General features: G+C 39.5%; 1 protein-coding gene across 6 annotated transcripts in view; it reads right to left on the reverse strand.

The window, feature by feature from the left end:
- ATP2C1 (ATPase secretory pathway Ca2+ transporting 1) overlaps positions 1-22,046 on the reverse strand; it is a 68,488-nt gene that overhangs the window by 36,475 nt on the left and 9,967 nt on the right. Inside the window, exons 1-2 of one of the 6 annotated variants that reach the window (XM_065832525.2) lie at positions 15,459-15,565; positions 14,756-14,900 (exon numbers count right to left, since the gene is read on the reverse strand). The exons of 2 other annotated variants lie outside the window; for them this stretch is intronic. In XM_065832525.2, coding sequence (XP_065688597.1) covers positions 14,756-14,761 — 6 coding nt within the window. In that variant the 5' untranslated portion in view covers positions 14,762-14,900; positions 15,459-15,565. Of the gene's footprint in view, positions 1-14,677; positions 14,919-15,363; positions 15,566-22,046 lie in introns of those variants that run through there. 3 more of the 6 variants (XM_071804882.1, XM_071804881.1, XM_065832524.2) reach the window with 3 other exon arrangements.

Raw genomic sequence — 22,046 nt, forward strand, 5'->3', positions numbered from 1 at the left:
ATTATTCTTGCACAGAATTTAATAGGCAGGTTTATGCTTTTATACAATAAAATAATTATTTTTTAATTTCCCCTGTGGATGCTGAGACTTAAAATATAAGATAAAGTACTTGAAGACGACAACACATTAAAAGATTCCAGCACTTTTTTGCCCTAAAAAAGGTATAACAATCTTCATTTCCTATATTGCACACGGTTTGCCATGTATTCAAATATGATAACTGAGATTAATTCAACTCAATATTTGTTCTTCTACCTGCTTACCTAAACAGGCTCCACAAAAACTTCATCTCGGGGACCCAAGCGAACAATGAACAAAGGTGAAAGTGCTACAAGTTGGAACCCACATACTTGCACTTTTCAAAAGAAACCCTTTGAAACTCCCTATACTTGCCATGTAGCTCCTAGTGAAACACCAAGCCAACAAGACCTACTCCTCATTGCAGCTCTAAGAAAGCAGCTCTAGAGACTGAGAGGAAGAGTAGGGTGATATGTGGCACGGGTTTGAGCTCTTGGGTGGGGGGAATGGCAGAACTGCACCTTACAACGTGTCTACTGGCCTCCAAAGAGGTGGAGCCCCTGGACCCCACTCAGCTTTCTGCAGCCTGAAGCCAACAGGACAGAGCAGCTGGAGTGCAGCTCAGCAAAGGTCCAAGGACAAAAGCTCAGCCACATCTCCACTCCAGTTCCCATATTTCATTCCACTGAGAAAGCTTTGTTTTGTTCCTTACTATCCTTTTAATGACGCATTTATGTAAAGACCAGAGCTGGAAAGTCTGTGGGCAGAATGTGTGACTTAAAGATGCTTTAGTGTTGGTTAGGTACTTACTGAAACCTTAAGTATACACACTGATGTAAGTCTTCTGCAAAATGATGGTGAACACACATTATTCTACACTATTACCTAGCAAATCAGCATTTTCAACTAGTTTTACATGTTTCAAATTAGACAGGAAATTGGATCAAAAAATATTGCAGCCATGGTTCAACAACATTACAGACTTTTCTTTCTCAACATCTTATGTATTTTAGAAGAACTACTTCTTTCAACATCAGAAGAAAAACAAAATCACGACTATAATTCTATTGCTAACAAAGGGTTTCCTTACAAAATCTGATGATAACAAGGCCTTACACCAACATGGTTTCACTATTCTGGACCACAGGGACATATATTTGCTCCACAGTCTAAGGTTCCTGAGAGCGTACAGCATCATAAGATTCCTGCTCCAAAACAGAACTACATTAAAGCAACTTAAGCTGACCAGAATAGCAACAGAATAGCAGGTATTTTGGTTAGGAAGAAGACAGACATTGTGACTCTAAACCTTCCAAAATACTCTATGACACATACACGTTCAGTTCTCAAACTTCATCATGGGAGTGATGCATCATCACAACCACCCTTAGTCTTCCACGCAGACAGAAAAACTTTGCCTAAATGTACCACTACTTCTACCAGCATCCATGAAGCACTTGATGCTCACAAGATCCAGTCCCTAGGAAGAAAGTTTTATTTAAATCTGCCTTGCAGGATCTTCAATACGTATCATGCCTATCTGCAGGTTACAAATGAATTCTGCCATTAAGAGCATACACAGTTACGGATGCTGTTAAGGCTACACATACAAATCAATACTAAGTTTCATCACTTCAGTTCTCAGTAAATTGCTATTGGAGATGACTTTTCGTACTTTAAAAGTTTGCATTCAATTTTCTTTGGATTTTAACCTTATTTCTCAGTTTCCTTCAATCCCAAACTTTCCTAAGCCAAATTTTGCTATGATCTCCTCTCCTGATAAAACACCGCATGGAATTACTAGCTCATGTTATTTTCTTTAAGGCTTCCTGTCCTAAGTACTGTCTCTTGGTTCTTACTGAAAATAAAGAGGACATAGATGGTATTAGCTACCAAGTGCCAGTTTAGGGCTGAAAACCATTAAGCCTAAGTGCTGCTTCAAAATAAACCCACAAAACACATTATTTTGACCAAGATGACTCCACATTCTGAACAAAAATGCTGAGCAACCAAGCTTTCCCAGTAAGAGTAGGCAGAAAAAAACCCTGACAACCATCACAATTTTTAGTGCTGAGAAAAATCTTTTTCCCTATACCAACTGACATGGCTGCTAAACACAAATAATTCCAAAAAGGGATATATAACTAATAATTTTCCTAATATTACCAATCAGGGCTTCAGAAAGCTTAATAACAAGCTTTTAATAAGTTAAATATCCTTCAACAGAAATATTCCAATACTCTTAGAGATCAGGCTTTTCCAAATAAATCTTCATTAGCATGGTGGAACTCTGCTACAACAAAGCCTATTTTGACTGCCTTTTTGTGACAGACTCAAAGAATCTTTGATTTTGAATGTGTTTCATTCATATTATCTTCTACTTTTACAAAGAACATTGTACTGTATGCAATAAAAAAAGAATCTACAGAGAAAATCTGGTGTAGGATTAGAAAAATAAAGGCTCAGAAAGTCTGTTTACAGCCAACTCCTTTCTCTAAGGCAAAATTACATATCACAAGGCAATTCTGGATGGATTCTCATCTAACTGCTCAAAAACCTCTACAATCTTTGTAAACTATGCTTGTAGTTCAGAAAAGAACACTTTCAAATACCTAATACTTTGCCACAGATTAAATGCAATTGCTTAGTCCATGAGAAACTGATCACTGTTCCCTTCATCACTACCATCCAAAATATAAAGCAAATTACACCAACAGATTTAGATCAAAAAAGCTGGTTGGAAAAAGTGTTTGCTATCTGCTGAAACACAATAACCATATACAAGCAAATAATTCTGCCTTTCCTATGCATTACTTCTACAAAGCAAGGGAAAGATTTCTCATTCAATACCGTCAGAAAGTGCTCTCCAGTCCTTTGCGCTGCTGCTCAGACCTACAAACTGGAAACCTGGGCTTCTACATCACCTTTTAGCGTATCCAACAGAAGTTATCCCCAAAATCACAGTGTTCTATATTAAAGGAGTCAACCCACGTATAATAAGATATCTTCCCATCCTATGCCGCAATTAATTTTCAAGCAACTCTCATTTTGTACCTTAAAACACTTTAGTACCTCATTGCAGGCCAAGTTTTTATATGGTTAATTGGGCTAAGAAATTATACTGGCCGATGCTTCTATATCAGACAGGCAGCACATACATGACTGCTGAAGTTTTTGGAGCCACAACTACAGCGTCCCATTCCCCAATTGCAGCTAAATCTCCCAAGGAACTAAGAAGCAGGATGCTAACTAACAAAAACAAATAGCTGCCTCAGGAAGGACTTTTCTTGGACCACTTCCAAACTACACACTACCGTTTCTAGGCCAAGAAACATGCATCAACCATACAACCACGGAACGGTGACCAAAGTACATTTATCAAAATTACTACGAATTAGTCTGGAAGGCTTACAATACCAGAAATTCAGAGTTCCCTTGTGTTCTAAAGAAAAAAATCTAGTTAATAGTAATGCCTTACTGTTTCTTCTTCCTCATACACTACAAAATTCTGTCTACCCTCTTACTACCATGACCAATACCAAGTACCAACAACTTACCTCTATCACTCCGTTTTTCAGCTCAGCTGGAACAGTCCATTATCAACCAGCACGGCTCACTGACATTTTACAACTATTTTTTAAGTGGAAATATTGGCCCTGCTATGCACATAATGCAAATGGCAGGATCTACATTCACTGAGAGCTGTCTAAAAAATTTGGAACATTCGCACAGCAAAATTTTTTTAGTCAAACTTGTGAGCAAACCACTTCAGCTAATTAGCTACTATAAAGTCCTGTAAATGTTATATGTAGTTACTCAGTTGACCTACAAGTGCAAAACACAAAGGTGGTGTGAAAACAAAACTAGCAAGAACAGTAAAATTCAAAAAAGAGATGTTTCAAAAGCAATGACATTTAAGTTGAGGTAATTCAAGAGAAATACTGATTTTTTGTGCAATTCCTTTAGAAACCTGAAAGACAAGAATGCATCCGGGTTTGGGTACTCTACTCAGAAAGAGCTGTTTACGCTCCCCACAAGAAGCCTCACTGGCAAACTGCAAGTTAGTAGAGCCAGTTCTTGGGAAACACCGCGGCACAACTGGAAATGTAAAAAGAAGACTGGAAGCATTGACTCCACACGCTTTCCAGTATTTGCAGCCTCACCACACCTATAACTTTGTTCTTAATCTTCCCCTCCATCTGAACAGCTGATTTGGTCCATTTAAATCTACCCCATCAGTCCCTGTAAAACCCAACCCCTTTCAAGTCAACTCAAGTAATACAAAGACCTTGTGACTTGTTTGTTAGTGATCGACCTGTAAAACTATTATTGTACAAGCAGCTAGTGACTCACACCCAGATACACACCTTTGTATCATGGATCCTCTGTGATTACTACTGAATCATGCTGTGTTTAATCAACAGTAAAATGAATGTATACATAATCAATGTGCATTTAATCTTAAGTATATGTACAGTAGATTGTGTTTTCTACTTGAAATATTACATGCACCTGCTAGGGAACTGCAGCTTTATTAATGAGATAATGACATTAAAGCATATTATCCAAGGGACACTTCAAAGCCTACATTCCAGAAAGAACTGCTTTCAGTGATTAATGAATCTGTACTGTGAGTGAAACCCCATGAGAGTGTTAGTGCACTCAGAGCAGACAAGATCTACAATGTGCTATGCCCAGGCCAGAGACCCATCCAAAGCTGTATCATCTCAGGGCACCCAGCATCAGAAAGGATCCATTATTTTATTACCTACTTTGTTACCACCTTTTCTGAGTTATTATTAGTAATCTGCCTCGCAAGTGTTTGTGCTTTTCTTATCAGGATCTTGAAAGAACCAGCACTTCCTCATCCACTAAAGGAATAAGCTTCCATTTTTCACCTACCTTCCCCACACTGGAAATAATGACAGTGTTCACCAACATAATAAAAAGCTGTTTCACTGAAAATAAAAAAAACTTACAAGCTTCCCATTTCCTGAATTTTCCGTATGATCAAACTAGATGTGATGTATACTAAAAGGTTTAGAAAGCTCAGATCCTACTAAGCATGTTCTTCTTCAGTTCTGCACAATTTGGAGCCAGGATGGTGGGTGCAGAGGGGTAACAACAGATCAGCTCCTGTAGACATTTGTGCACACAGTAACATAATAAAATACCAAGTGCTTACCTCTTCTGCACTGCCTGGCATCCTCAAAGTACACAGGGCTAGAGATCAACTAGATGTCAACGGGCACAGAGGCCAGAGTCTCTGTGTGTGTGCACAGGGACTTTGGAAATAGCTCCTGCTGAACAAACACCCTCAGCTGTGAAAAGTATCTTTAAGGGAAAAGAGACTCTACCCAGAAGGGAAGCAATCCTCTTTTCTGTTTGTTCTGTCAGATATGAAGCATCAGTTCAAAGTCTTGCCTACTCATTGGGACATGGTGGCTAGAAGTTTTGGAGATCCATATCTTTAGCCATCTTATTGCCCACCTTCAAACTCTCCATTTAAGTAGGTCATTGCTCAGCATGATGACTGTGATTGCACAGAGTCACTTTATAGCAATGACCTTAAAAATATCTATTTCACTAGATGTTTCTGCCGTCTTTGCCGCTCCCACTTGGCTAGAAGGCAAGTTGCTCCTGGAACCTCAGCACAGGTCCCAGTCGCAGAACAGTGACTGCATGATGACAAGACACGGGAAAAAGCCAAGCCCAAAAAACCCAAAAGCACTGGGCATGGTCAACAGATACAGTAAATCCCAGACCAGCTGCACATCCAGAAGCAAACCACTGATGCACAGTAGGATTCCAAAAGTGGAGGCAGAGTAGAGAAGAGTCCTCAGACCATTCTGGAACAAGGAACACCCAATGTGGTTGTGACTATGATGCAACTTCCTCCATGAAATTCCACCAGATCTTAACAGAAATTACATCTCCAGCTAAATTCACCAAGTTATGCCAACAGAAGAAGCATGTGGAAGTAACTGAGTGTGGTGGATACAGATTTAATAAAATAAATAAAAATCACAAACTCTAAATGCAGACAAGTCACAAACATATCCTGATTAAGTAATTCTCTTCTTTTTTTTTAGTGTCTTATTCTGGTATTTTGAACTAATTTATCTATATTTTAATGATGTCCAGAAAACTGGAATTTATATTCAGGAAGGCTTCATCTATACCAACTGCACTGAGACAGCTGTTCATACCTCATATATGATTAAATCACAAAGACTGATAACTTCCTATACTCTCAACACACAATTTCTCTAATAAGCCTCAAAATCCTGTAAATTTACATATGAGAAACGTGAATATTGTGACTGACCAATAAAACATTATTAACAGAAGGCTCAGAGGAGACAGGCAGGGGGATGTACCCATGAAGCTCAGGAAATGACGTAGCATGGGACTAACCAAAGCAGCTGCAAAGAGGCAAACTTGATCTCACCACTGTGGGGACTGGAAGGTGGCCTCTGCTTTGGATAAACAACTATGTCAGTTGAGTGGATCAGATGGTGGTGTAGATGTTTCTCCCTGATTTCATCAAAAGAATGTGAATGTCTGAGTTAGTCAGACCTGCATGGGAGGACATATATGTGGCTCAGCCCAACATATGCACAGAACAACCAATAAATTTTCAAGGAGAGCAACAGGGTTGAGCTGGTTTCAAGTCACACACGCTTCTTCCAACAACTAGGGATGACCAGTATCATGATGGTGAGCATATTACAGAGACCAGTAACAGGAATCACACCAGTATTAGGACAAGTGGCAATGGATACAAAGTGGAACACAGGAGGTTCCACTTTAATATGAGAAGAAACTTCTCAGTGAGGGTAACAGAGCACTGGAACAGGCTGCCCAGGGGGGCTGTGGAGTCTCCTTCTCTGAAGACATTCAAAACCCACCTGGACACCTTCCTGTGTACCCTCATCTAGGTGTTCCTGCTCCAGCAGGGTGATTGGACTAGATGACCTTTTGAGGTCCATTTCAATCCCTAACATTCTGTGATTGCAACTGAACTGAATATTGCAATTTCTATATCTTGCTAACTGTAACTTAAAAAATATATTGACAACATAGTACAAATGTACCATTCTGCTAAATGAGAAATCCCAAGTAACATTTAATACCTTCAAACATATATACATTATGTTAAACTTTACACCCTCTATACCTGCACTATCTAAAATAACCTGGCCAGAGAGTATTATACTCTGACAAATACCTTCGTGGGAAATAATGCTGCTTTCTTGAAGCAACAAGTAAAGTGCCAACACTCATTCAACATCCAATATCCATGACTGATTTGCAAAACGAGTATCTTACCTGCCACTGTGAAAGGCTACCCCCTCACACCCCCAAAAGGTTGAAGTCTGGAAACTAATGAGGCACTTGTTTTTCTACCAGGCACTGTTTGCTCAGGAGAAGAAATACTTTTTGAAGGCTTTGAAGTGACTGTCTACTATCTCCATTTGAATTGACTCCTTTAGAAAAGTGTGCCGACTTCTCACTTCTGGGGAGACAGCTTCAGCAGCCCTGTATTCTAATATTCAAAGAAATTTGTTCCTATTCAACAGTATTTTAGTTTAAACATTTTACCAGGAGCCCCCACATCAAAGGAAATGCACACAGAAAAGTTCTGTTTCTAAAAAAGCCAGAAGGAAAGAGAAACACTAATCTGCATTAATGAGCTCTCTTTGCAGAGTCATTTCTATCCTGGGAGGTCACATAGTTCCAGCCCTTTGCCATTGTGCGTTATTTCATAAGACTTTACAGAAAAAAGGCGATATTCAACCTGGCACAGACACCACCCACTAACCAAAGACATATAAATACCCAAATTACAACAACAACCAAGCTGCCCCAAAAGCCTGAAAAAAACTACCTTGTATTCCAGTACTATTTCAGCAGCGCTTAGGACTTTTGCTATGGCCAACAACCAGCCATAACACAACTGTCCTCCTTGGTACACAACACTTCTGCGTTTCTTACTAAGAACGAGAAATCTGAATAATGGCACTGACGATCTTAAATCTCAAGGTTTGAGCAATCTTAAAAGTTGTAAAATATTTAAGAAAGAGATCTATCCTCAAGCCCATCTACTTCAGGGAGTGTAAGAAAGGCTAAGACAATCCATTTAACATCCACATCAACTCTACTATAGTCTATAAAGCTCAAGAACTATTTTCAAGTATTAAAAATATTCAAGTACTAGAAATATCTAAATAATCACTTCTCTGAGAAACATAACTCCACAACCTGAAATGCATCTTACTCTTTCAGGATGTTTCTCCATGTCTTCTTTATTTTAAAAAATAAAAAGGAAAGCAGGACATCTAGTTCAACTGAGGCTACAAGCACAACAGTAAAGCTGAGCAATTTTCTGTAATCATAGTATATTCCATGTGGTTATCCTGCAAGCCTTGTGAATGACAACTGCCCACTCTTTAGCTGGAGAACATATTTCACAAAAATAAGGATACCTTAACCTGACTGCAGTGCTGTAGACTGTAGCAATAAAGACAACAAAACTTCAGACTAAGTGCCCAAGTCTGTCCAAACCACCTCATCTTCCTTTAGCTCATTTCTGTAGTATACAGTTGAGACTTCAGAATGCCCAACATTTCAACTTTGTATTCGACCACTACAAAAGCTTTTAGAGCATTTAGAGCATTTCTGTATACTCTGGAGGATGTACTATTATGAATTTGAAGCCCGGTTACTGAAAGCCTTGGAGATGGTATCAGTTACCAAGAATGCACTGACAGGCACATCAGACCAATCTGTATTTGTTTCACCACAATATTCAGCTTTGATTCTTCCTGTTAAAAAAAAAATCCTTCAACACTGGAAAAGTCTGCTTGAACATTTCACACATTTGTCATTACTTATTAATCAGAAGAACAAAAAGATACAGAATCCTAAGCACACACTAAAACGATCAAATCAATGCTAGTGTCTTTATGAAAGCAAAATTTCTGTGTAATAGCACTGAGTCAGTTCAGAAACTCACCACCGATGGCCATACCTCGCTTGAGTCCAAACAGCACACGCCTCTGCTTAAATCCCAATCCATGTGAAGCCTTTTAGAAATTGAAGGCCAAAAGTCTCTGGGTCTAAATATCAGTCATTTATCTCACCAGACAGTTGCTAACTTTCTAGAACAGAACATTTAACCTTAGAAATAAGATCATACGGCTCTTCTCCATTGGGCTGCTTCTATCTCATGTCACTTTAAAGCGCTGAGCCTCACAAAGTACAGCACTTGAATAGCAAACACTAATAAAGAATTTAGCACCCTGTGATACACTAACATATCCATGACGTGCAGACTAGAGTTGCCATATAATTTTACTAAGCAAAAATGCCAGTATAAACATTTGCTCAGTATTTATTTGTTTAAAATAACGAATGAAGCCCCAAGATTCAATCATTGATTATATCCTTGACATCTATGCATTTACTTCAGAATGTGACAATATAAAATTCTAATTTAAAAAATCCTGAGCTTACTGTTTAAACCAGTTACCAGGATCAAGCTCTTGTCAGTGCCAATTTAAACAAAAATATAACTTGCTGCATAATTACTATACTTATTGTAATAAGCTTTCTTATAAGGAGTATCAAGAAAGCAGTGACATTGTATTCACCGAGCTTTTTTTTGTGAATTATGTATGCAGAAAAAGGTGCTGCAGATAATTTGGCTTAAAAATATTTTCAAAGCCTTTGTAAAGGATTCTGTAGGCTGCAATGGTAACCCGTTATCCATTTTATCCTTTCTAATTCTTCACAGTAAAATGTTTAGAAAACAACTAACTAGAAACAGATGCTTGTTCCAAATTTATACCTTGATTATTGTATTTTATTTTCCTTCTCTGTATTGTAACTTTATTATTCCTTCTAGTTTCTACAAACCACACTGTAAATGCCAATTTTGTCACCCAGTGTCAATTAGGTATCACCTGAACTCTTTCACCAACTCAAATGCAGGTCTCACAACTAAAACCTACTTATTAAGTTATGCCATTCTTGCAAAATTCCACCGTGATCTATGGGTGAATTATATGGAACTGAAGCTACAACTACATACAGAAGTGAGTCAAGCTAAGGGTCTGCTCATGCTAGAAGAAGGAGGTCGCACTGCTTTGTCCCTCACTGTTTTCAGCATTAACTGGATGCTTCATGAGCCCATTCAAGTCACTAATTCAAGAGAAACTGGGACCGCGGGGGGCCGGAGGAACGAAGGGCTGGGATCACCTTCTGCCAAGCTTGCAAGCAAGACAACCTCAACAGACAAAACAGCCAACACAACGTGTATGACAGCAATGCAGCCGTGAGCAGGATCTTCTTTCAGCAATAATGAGACCATTTCGTTCAGTCCCACAGAAGAGAAACCCAAGATCACCACGCACTTGTCGAACTCTTCACCAAGAAAGCAAGAGAAAATGTTTGTTTTTCTTTTCTTAAATTAGCTACCCTGAAAATTCCCTGCATTGGCCTTACAACACTGTTTTTCCTGCCTCACTGAGATCATCCCAGAGGCTCTACACAGAAAGGAGTTACAAACCTAGTATTATAAAATAACTAAACATACATTCTGTGATGTCTGAACTCAAGTAGATTCCATGTTCAATCACTTTTACATTATTATAGATAAACATTTCTGATCTATCTGCATGGGAAAAAAAGGGGAAAGACTAAAACTACCTAATGTTCCATCAACCAGTCAAACAATAGATTAAAAGACAACACTGATCAATTAAAAAGAAAATCTATGTTTCTAGTGCAACACAAAGGCTATGTTAACTTAGCAGTTGTTTTAAGTTATCAAAGCACTGCCAAAAGATACATAGGTCTCTACTAGAAAAATCTCTCACCTTATCCTCCAAGTTAAACAGAAGAGATGTGACATTTTTTGCCGAGAGAAGTGTAAAGTATCAGGTTCTAATTTTCTGCAAGCTGCGCATGGTAAGAAATAGTAATCAATGAATATTAAAATTCTTGTTTCACCTAATGGTTTATTAAGAAATCATCTACACATCAAAAGGAATGTAAACTGCTGTAGTAACACTGATTTCTAGCACTTCCCATCACAAACTTCATTCTGATTATTTTGGATACTACTTTCATGAAACAATTAATGACGCCACTCTGGAACAATTCAAATCATTTCCAAGTGGCTGCTGCCACGAGCATCCATTCCTCCCCCTGTGTTCAGTTGCATGTACACACACTCCACTCATCCCTCAGTACCTACAGCTGCCTAATGCATGATGAGCTGGTCCAGGGTGCATACTCCCCGCCCTCAAACACCAACATTTATTCACTGATCTTCAATCTGCTCGTTTAGCAACAATGCCCATTTTCACCATTTCAGAAAAACACTCATGAAACTCTTAAGGAAATTCTACTGCACTTCAAGCACATGACAAACAAAAACCACTCATTTGGCATCTCAGGATTATGTGAAGAACTAAAGTATCTTTTAGAAAGAAAAAATTATTCACTTTTATCTCAGTATTCATCCAATTATCAAAATTATCCTGAAACGCCTATGGACAGCCTGCAGGCTGAAATGAACAGCAGTCTTTAAAGATTAGCTGAAATCAACTAGGGCTCAAATCAAGGAAGATGAAGGAGGATTTCACAATCACCACATGATGTTTTTATTACTTACAGCAAGTCTGGTCTGAGGTTTTTTTTACCAACTTTCTACATGGTTTTGGGAAAATATTTTTGGCTTACAGGTGGGAAAACATTACTGATCTCTTCTGTTAAGCACTTAATGATCTGAAAACAAATGCTACAGAAGGTCTTGGAAAGAAAACAGTACTCCTATTTAATAATTTGTACTTGCAATCATAGCCTGATCTCAGAGCAGAGAAGTTCAAAGTTGATGTGACCTAAACTGTGTTCTCTAGTTTTCTACTAAAAGGTAGTATTCTACAAGACAATCCTGAGGAAAACAAAGAACCTGTCACACTCTAAAGATGGTGATAAAAGAAAAAAAGAAAGAAAAAAAATCAAACTACAATAACAGAAAATTACTTAAAACAGCCTAAAGGCATCAATGGAGAGATTAAAAAAATTACAAAGCCTAGTTTGCACTCAGAGTTATGCTGTATCTATGCAAGTTCTCTTGACTACCTACAGTTTAAGAAAAAGCTCCATAATGGAAAGAAGTCACAAATTCCACCTTTCCAAACAGAACTACAAACATAATTCCTGTAAGTCACAGTTTTACTGAGCTAAGCAGAAGTCTTCCTACAGTGGGAAATTCTCTCTCCCCATTACCATGAGACACATTAATTTTTGCGGAAGTTTAATCATCCCAGCACACATGAGAGGAACAATGAAGCCTTGGGACAAAACATTAAGCAGCTTAGAGTAAACATACAATACTGCTTATGAAAACTGAATTAACACAGGAAAACATCAGTTTTCCAAAACATCACTTCCCAAACTTGAAGAGTCATCCAAATACAGGAAGGGAAAAAAAAATCTTCCATCTCTTGCTTAATATCAAAACTAAAGAGAATTTTCAAACACAAACTTGCAAAACATTTTATACATATATATATATGTGCATATATATACATATATATATATAAATATAAAAACTGCAGTCTTTGTTCTACAAGATTAGAAAGATTCTTCAGTTGTCTCCTAGAGAAAATACATTAAGGATCCTCTCAGGAGTGCTGCAAAGTTCCAATGTGAAAGCTGCTAGTCTCTAGCTGTCTCAAAATGTCAACTGGATAGAAAAAGAAGAGCTCAGAAATACCAAGAACACCCAAAGAGACAGTAGAGAGTTGTAAATACATATGCCAGTCTGGAGACTCAATTATGAGACTGGGGGATGGGGGAGGAGGATGCAGAGGGGAAGTAATTCACATGTTAAGAGAACCAACTCAGCCCTTTTATTCATACTGAAGTTTAGCTTTCCTCCTACCCCATTCTGGAAGCCCTCAACAAGCAATAGCATTTATTTCTGCCTTTGAAAGACATATCTGATCATTTTTTATTTTTCCCCCAGATAAAGTTTTTTAAAAAATAAACTATTTCTATTATACAAACATTACTAATTTTTAAACATAATTTCTTTATTCCATAAGAAACTTAAGCAATGCCATCTTTGTGCTACCAGCATTCAGAAGAATTAGAACAGGCCACACTATCATACACAATTTGATTATAAACTACATCTATGATATACTATTTATTTGGTAATAGAACTAAAAGGCATTAAAAGTCTTCCTGCCATTTTAGTTTGGCATGCAAATGTCAGACAGCTACTTCTTTTTCCCCTAAGCGTATTTCTATTCAATGGCATTATTATCCACTTTGCTTCCCCTGCCCCCAGTGCTCTTCGTTCAAAAATCTTTTATTTGCAACACAGTGACTGAAATGTAAAGGCACAGACACTACTTCTATCAGCTATCTAGCTTCCCAAAACCAAGATCAATCTGCCAGAAACATTCCCCTACACTCCAAAACTCCTTCTGCCTGACAAGGTCCACGCTCTTTATTACAAATATTCAGTTGGAAGACATGATCAACACAATTAAGAAAATTCTAACATTATTTTTAAGTTAGAAAAGGGTTCAGATTACGATAAACTACATAGTTTTCAACACAGGTTGGACTTCACAATTACTACAACTTTCCAGTCATGGAAGACAACCGTACTTCAAACCAGAACAATATCTAATGGTAGAAAATAATCTAGCTGGTCTACCACACAAACTCAATCCAGTTCTTCATTCAAGTCAAACTATTAAAAAAAGCACCTCTATTTTCAGAATGGGGTGAGAGGAAAAGGAGCTCCTATGTTTCACAGTGCAACCTATAGCAAAGGAAATCCACTGAAAAAACACATTTAACATCTTCAAAGAATACCGATGACAAAAGTGAGGGGTGGGGGGAAAATCAACAGTTCTTTTCTTGCATACATAGTAATAAAAATAATATATTTCAGAGATTTTCAACACCCAGAGTCAAACAGAACAGAAAAATCAGCGAAGCGCACAAACACTAGCATCCCTGCAAATGGGTTTTTAAGGCTCCCTGAGCATAAACTGAACCCTTGCATAGAAGAACTGAAATAACTCCTCGATTAAGTAATTTCCAAACTAGACAAGAAGGAGAAAGCACAACAGAGCAACTCCTTTCAGTACACCGTTTCCAGCTTCATACTAGATCTTTCAACTGGCAGAACACAAAACTTGAGTGCCACATTTAAATTAAATACTGTTCAAGAGAGCAAAGTTAAGTCATTTTCAAGAACACAGAACATGCATAAAAATACTTCAACACAAAATGCAATTAATGCTTTTTAATTTAGCCATGAAAGGCAAAATTTGATAAAACCATATAATCTAAGAAAATACCAAGCAACTAATATTCAGACAACCCATTCTAAGTAAAACAAGAGATTTCTATTCCAAACACACAGAGTGCTAAAGCACTCAATAGATGTTTTGAATATCTGTCAAGCAAAAATAAAATCTGTCTGATAATTAGTTCAACAAGCAGCAGTACAAATACAGAAAAACAGTGGTCCCACAATTCGTAAGCTACAACATGGAGATCAAAATTGCTACCAGGAGATTAACCCTGCAAAACCCTGGAACGGGAAAACGTACACACGCACCAGTAGGAGTTGTCACCAAATTGCATGCAAAAATCCTCTTAGCTCCAATGAAGTCAGTGACTCTGATGAGACCTTTACCTTCATTTTCCATCGAAATTGTACTTGAGTCGATAGTTACAAAAGTCTTTAGCGACAGCAGTGCTGGAGCTGAAAGGTGAGGAGAGAGATGCCCCAAGATGCCAGGCAATCACACCGCTCCCTCTGCCCCCACCTGCAGCAACATCTGCAAGAGAAACCAGCGCTAAAAGAGGAAAAATATAATAATAATAAAAAAATATATATATATTTTTTTTTTTAAGTGAACCCTATAGATCTCCACCGCTTTCCATTGGCCAACACGGAGCAGGCACAGGCATGGAGGGACCCGCAGAGCTGTCAGAGGCCACCAAGGATGAGGATTAGTTGCCCAGCAGCGACAGCAACCCCGAGCAGGAGCAGCAGCAGCGCGGCCGCTCCCCCCGCGCCGCCACCAGCCGCGTCCCGCCCGGGGAGGGGCTCCCCACGGAACGAACGCCCCGCACCTAAAAATAAACCCTCACCCCAAATAACCCTCCTCCCTCCGCCGCCCTGCCCGTCCCCTCAGCGCCGGGCGGAAGGGGTGCCAGGAAGGAAAGCTGCGGCTCCTCGGAGCTCGCCGGCCCCGGCAGCTGCTCGCGGCGACCCCCGCCCCGGCCCCGCCCGCTCACCCAGTGTCGCAGGCCGCCGCGGGCAGCGGGGCGGAGGGGGTGGGGGAGAGGCGCAAGCGGCAACTCCCTCACCGCCGCCTCGCCGCGCCTCTCACCTCTGTGTCTCGGGGCAGCGGCACGGCCGCATCCCCGGCTCCGCTCCGCTGACTTCCGCGGGCGGCGGGAGAGGCAGCGGACGGGGCGGGGCGCGGCAACGGAAGGGCGGGCGGATCCCCCCGCTCTGCGCTCGCACCGGCGCCTGCGCCCCGACAGGGGGGCGCCGTTCCCCACTGGCAGCGCGGGGGGAGCGATCGCTGTGTCCTCCCACCCGGTGCTAGTTGCCCGGGCATCAGGCACAGCTCGGGGGCCTCGCAGGTTCCGCGGGCCCCGGTAGAGAGCAGCGAGCCACGGAAATAAACGTGTTCAAATGCCCCTGCTGGGAGCTCTGGAGGTGTCCCCAGCATGGGGGGGCTATGCCCTCGGTGCCCACCTCCGCGGCGAGGCCTCCTATCCCTGTCCAGGCAGAGAACGCGCGCTACCGTGAGGAAGATGGGGCCAAGGCCTGGGCCCGGCCACAGGGCCCCCGGCCCCGCTGGCCTCTGGGCCAAGACCGGGAGCCAAACCCAGCCCTGCAGGCCCTGGGATGGTGGTGGGGACACAATCCCCCAACACCCATTGTCTCAGAGTGTCTGCGAAGCAGAACTTGTATGAAAACGTTTGTCGCATGGAATAGCCACTATTTTTACAGTTATAATACACCCGGGCTAGATTTGTACTCCAGGTAGTTTCAAATTAACAAATTATTATTATATAATGTTACTTCAAAGTGTTAGGGGAGGGGGAGGAAAAAATCAAGACTCAATAGAAAATCTTTTAACACTTCAGGTGACTGCTTTTAAAACCTGGTTTTACCCATCATGTAACCACCAATCCTTACCACTAGTTAAGTGCTGGGGGGGGGTGGGAAATGCTTTACCAATTCAATTATGTTTACCAAAACAAAGGTGTATACATATTATTTGAAACATATATTCAAATATATTATTTGAAACTACAGTTCCAATGCTCTAGGGCTGGGGAAGTTTTAAAATAAAAGTAATTTCCACTGAGGTAAATCTTACGTTTAAGGTACGATGCACAGCACCAGTAAGAACAAAATGGCTTTTGACTTTCAAGGTCAAAATCTAGTGGAGATATGCTAATTGTAGGCTTTACACCCTGTTTCTAAAGGTGCATGACAACGTGGACTGAGAAACACAATTGCATTGACATCTCATGATTAACGACCTGTCACCCTGGCTTTGTTTTTCCTAAGCAGCAGAAGAAACTAAAAAACCAGTCTTTGTCAGTTCATAAAACGTATTTAACAGAACTAAATTTTAAACATTTTAATTAAATCGCCCAACCCATCATAGCATGCTTCTCGAATTACTCAGCTAAACAAGGTGAAGTTAAAGAACCTATTTTCCTCTTTTGAAGCTCTTGAAGATAAATTTGTTCCAGTGCTAAATTAAGATCAAGTTGTCAATATATTGCGAGAGGTAAAGAAGAGTTACAAGTGCTGATTTAATGTATGGGCCCTAGATGTTTGCATTCAGGAAAATAAGATGACAACAAGCTGGTTAACTGTTGGAGAGTAGCTAATGCATAATTTCAGACTTGTCCCACATAGCTGCCATATTACTTCAATATCTCCGTTCTTACTCCATGAAGTATCCCACTACAAGTACGTTGTACTGTCGTCGTGGCAATGCCTCTTCTCCAAGATACTGCTGCTGTTAACTTGTTCGTAAGGCAAGCAAAGAACTATGTTGTGGTTGTGACACTAGTTATAATGCCTCAATTTCAACACAAAACTCATGCACAATAACTCATTAGGAAAAATGTTTAGTTACTTTGTTAAAGCAGATAGCTCCTGCTTTCAATTATAGATGTTATCATTAAATACTAAAAATTTATGTAAATATTTTCTTGAAGGGAAAAACCCGAAACCTGTATGTCCTAATACTGTTTACATCCACAACATATTTGGATTTATTTACACTATGCTAAGAGATGTTTTGGGGAGAAGATTGGAAGTGAATTCTTGAACGTTACTGAGCTTATTCAGAGCTATTGAGATCCTAAAGATCAGTGACAATGCTGCCTACTAAGAAACATTCTTTGTTCAGGTGTCTTCAAAGAGAAGTCAAAAACAAGCCCTACTGTATAGTGAGAACTAAAAAAAGCTTAATCTCTGGGGTTTAATCTCTTTACAGTAGCGTAGCTTTGCCAATCACACAAGTCAGTGATGCTGCCAGGCAGCTGGGAAGCACCCTTTCTGCTTTATATCAGGACCACATCCATCATTGACAGTTATATTACTGTTTCTCCCATACTCTACACCTACAAACAGTGGCTGTTTAATAAACAGTGCTCAAAGTGTTTTATCTCCATCTGCTGTTGAATATGGTTTCTTAAAAAAAAAAAAAAAACACAACAAACTGACCTCGATGCAAGAGGAGTATTAGGACAGCTCTAATATCTTCAGGAATCCTCAGAAGTGTGTGGCAAAAGCATTATTTGGCAAACCACAGCAACATTATTATGATTGTGGAGGTAAAGTCTGAAATTAAAAAAGGCTTCGCTTACAGTAACCAGTTGTATCCATTGGCACTCACAAATTACAATAATATTTGTTTTACATTTTTTAATCTTGTAAAAAAATCTGGCAATAAGATGCTCATCTGAATAGCCAATGAGCAAATGTGTCTAGCCACAACTGAGTAATTCCAGTGAAAAAACATATACAAATTAGAAGAACAATTACAAATTCAAATATGAAAGGCCAAACTATCTCTAAACTTCACAATTAGAATCTCTTTTTTTTTTTTTTAATAGTACTTGAAAGGATATGCAACACTGATAGGTTTTCAGGAAAAATGACTGAACACCCGAGTTGTTAGATCACCAGTTTTCTCTTTCTAGTTCACAGACCTGAAAATACTTTCTCAGAAACAGCAAACCTGATGATATTAGGCTTGTGTTTAGGAGAGCAGGGTTTCAAGAGCATTCAGTGCCAGCTTGAGCAGCCCTTGGCCCCAGCCATTCTCCTTCCCTGGATATGTTACCAAGTTTAAATGCCCTGCAGCACACACCTTAGTGTTCTGCATCACCAAAAAAAGAGTTCATGCCATTCTGTTAGCCCACCACCACCCTGTCCCCTCATCATCCTTTTCCCCACAGAAGTGTCATAATTCACCTCCCGTTGATGCTCAAGTCAGACCTTACTTTCTGCAAGTGGCCTTCAGCACCAAGGGAACCACCAGATTATCTTAGAACCACAACCTCAAACTGCCCAACACTCGAGTTTATGTGGGAACTGATTCGTGCCCAGAATTATCCAGCAGATCAGTAAATACAGACTTTTCAAACTGAATCAGAAGGGGTTATATTGGCACAGCTAAGAAGGTGGCACGGATACAGGGAGCATAAAGAGGTACTGCAGCTTTCATTACTTTCTATGCTGCCCTAGGCCTTCAGGGCTGAAAACTACTGATTTGCTAAAATGGTTTGGTGGCGTGGTGGTTTGTTTGTGTGGTTTCTTTGTTGTGTTGTTACAGTCAACTGTAAAAAAAACATACTCAGCTTCTATACAAATCTAAAGGCAGCTCAAAAAGCTGCTTTTAGTTGCCTTTGTACTTCTTCAGAAGAATTAAGAGCCACTGGAAGTATTGGAAAAATTAAAAAGTAATAAACATGTGATGTTCCAGAACTTTCCTTCCAACTGATTGATGGTACTAAGGGATAATTCAGTCTAATGGCATTAAAAAGATAGGCCTTCACCTGCAGCAAGTTTATATGCAAGCTTAACTTCAAGTTTGTTTGGATCACAATCAATTTAACTTCATCTTCACTATTCCCTTGTGCTAAATTTTACTACTACTGGTAGTGCTGTATTTTAAACATCACAAGGATACCTATAACTGCATGGTTCACAGATTGGACAGCTATTAAACAGGATTCTGTTGAAGTCACTTTTCAGATCATAACATGACTCAAAATACCTGTTGCTTCAATGTCAGCTTCCAGATCCTTTTAAAGAATCCTTTTAAAGATTAATTTGTTTAAATTCTATCAGTGTTGAGTAATCCTTAATGAAGTCTACTACAAATTTTTTTAATCTCATTAGAAGCTTATTTAGTAATAAGAGAACCTTTTTCTGAATCATAACATCAATAGTATTTTAATATGGGCTAAGCTTTCTATACCACTTCAGTTTGGGGCATAAAAGGTTAATAATGCGACCCTTCTGACAAAACACACATCTCAACTATTTGCTTACTTTGCTTTAGGTATAATTCAAACTGCCCTCATACACCAGCACAAATTAGCTTTCCTGGAAGAAAAAAAATTACTTTCTGGTAAGATGGACTTTCATTTGATTTAGTCTCATTATTTGTTGTCTTTCATCTTGATGTCAAAAACTCACCAGCGCTTTTACAGTCCTCTACAAGGTACTTGTATGACTGGAGTCAGGACAGGGGAGGGATGATAGTGGAGCTTGCGTGTGTCAGTGGTAAAGCCTGCATTGCATATTTCCTCCTCCCAATCCTTTCCATCTATGCTGTTCAACTGACAGCTGATAGAAGCAATCACCCCATCTCAGAACAGATTTATCCAGAGGAAAATCCATGGTAATTCTACGTAAAGTTCAAATGTTTTTATATATATGTGTGTGTGTGTGTGTGTATGTATAAAAACAGTTCACAAAGTTTAAAAGAGGAGAAGTGATACAGTTTTCCCAGAGGAAACAAGTACCCATTTTATTTTACAAATCTGAGCATATTAGGATGTAAGAAACACAGCTACATTTTCAAATTACCTTAGCTCAGCCCTGTCTTGACACTGTGCAATTATGCTAATTAAGGAACCTTGGTTTATGACAGTCTTAAATTATATTTCACTGATTTTTGAAACACCATTAAATTTAACCCTCTCATCCCATCTCTAAATAGCAACCCTACATTCAGAGAGGGGGTGCAGCACCACAGCATCTTAAGTTGATCTAAAAAAAAAAATAATAATCAGGCTTTTGTGATTCTCCTTTTGCTCAGTTCTGTCCTTCCTGTGTGCTGGCTCTGGCACTGTCATCTCTTGGTAACCCAGTATCGGGAGACTGATCCAGCCAAGGAGAAAGCCTTCCTCAAAACAGGCGTTACTGCTGAACTCCGGGAACTGGTGTGGGAAGGCAGGACTATGGGAGCTCCACCCTTAAAGCAGTTTGAACTGTTATGAACAGACACTCTTGGAGCATTCAAGACAATCTCGTTTAATCTGTCATCCAGGGAAAGACGAAATGAATTCATTTTCTGACCATAGCACTCAGCTGTTGTCTCAAACCTGTATTTCATCTATACTTTTCTTCTCAATACCTTCCATCTCTCCCACATATTCCATACTTACCTGCCATTCTCTTCCTTCAGCTGCACAATTTTGAAATCGTTTAAAATATTAATTGCATATTTTCCATAGAGGTTTCCTCACCCTTCATTTAGGGCATACAGAGCTCTTCAGCTGTTTCTGTTTTACCCTCAGTGACTGTTCTCAAAGCTGACTACTCCTGTAAAAGCTTGGCTACTGAAGTGGAAGGTCTCAGAAATGCCTCTATCCTGTCTTCTGAGGCCTTACAGTTCCAGAAAAAAATGCTACTCAGTTTGTGAAGAGCTGGTTTCCTGTTGCCTGTAAAAGACAGCCGAGAGAAGACACATCCAAGGAGATCATAGTCTATAATTAGAATATGCTGTGAAGCAAGTTACAGTTGGAAGCCTTAGCAGAGGTGGGCAATGTGCCTCCTTAGGATGTCTGCTACAGGACAAAGGCGCCACTCAATCCTCTGCACCAGCACCTGCAGCTACAGCCGCGTTGTGGCCTGAGTACAGCAGAAGGTGGAAACCTGCTCCCCAATAAAGGTTTATGTCTTGCCAAAGAATTAATGCAATTCTTTAAGCAGGAAAGCAGAGCACACCATTTACTTTCAAAATATTTCAATTACATTATAGTAAGATGTCTGTGGTGGAGAATAAAGATGTTTCAACAGTGAAACTACAAACAGTTAAAAAAAAAAAAAAAACAGCAGTAGTGAAGTACTTTAGTTTGAATTGATTCAAGGCTAATGTGCCAAGAATTTCAGGAATGCTGCATACATTACAGACAAGTAATCTTGCCAAGTCTCTCAGCACTTGGAAGTTCTTTTCCAAGACTATTGGTGGGGTAAAATGGGGGGAAGGTAATAGGAAGGAGCTGGCAGTTAGCAAACAGATGTTTACATCCCTATAAGATTTCAGCTCCTGGCAAGAGTAAGATAATTTGTTTGATAGAACACTTAAGTGTAATGTATTGGACTGTGTAATTTTATTCAGACTCAGAGCCAAAAATTTTATCAAGTGAAAGCATGCAGTAGCTTTTCAGGTTGGGAGAAATACACTACAAACTTTTGTTTTAGGGGAGAACTCACATTCCACTTTCCTATTTCAGAATTACTGCTATATGAATGTCAATGGAAGCCAAGTGTTTAGAGGACTTTTTACTCCCTTATATCTTAAAAAAAAAAAGTGGTCTAAGGTCACATTTTTAAAGCTGGTAGATGGTACTAATAAAAGCAATTAATGTAGTGTGCTTCTATTGAAATGGCATGCTCTAGCGTAAAAGACCTCTAACCTTAA

The sequence above is a fragment of the Patagioenas fasciata genome, chromosome 2 (assembly GCF_037038585.1).
Source record: "Patagioenas fasciata isolate bPatFas1 chromosome 2, bPatFas1.hap1, whole genome shotgun sequence".
Classification (NCBI taxonomy): Eukaryota; Metazoa; Chordata; class Aves; order Columbiformes; family Columbidae; genus Patagioenas; species Patagioenas fasciata.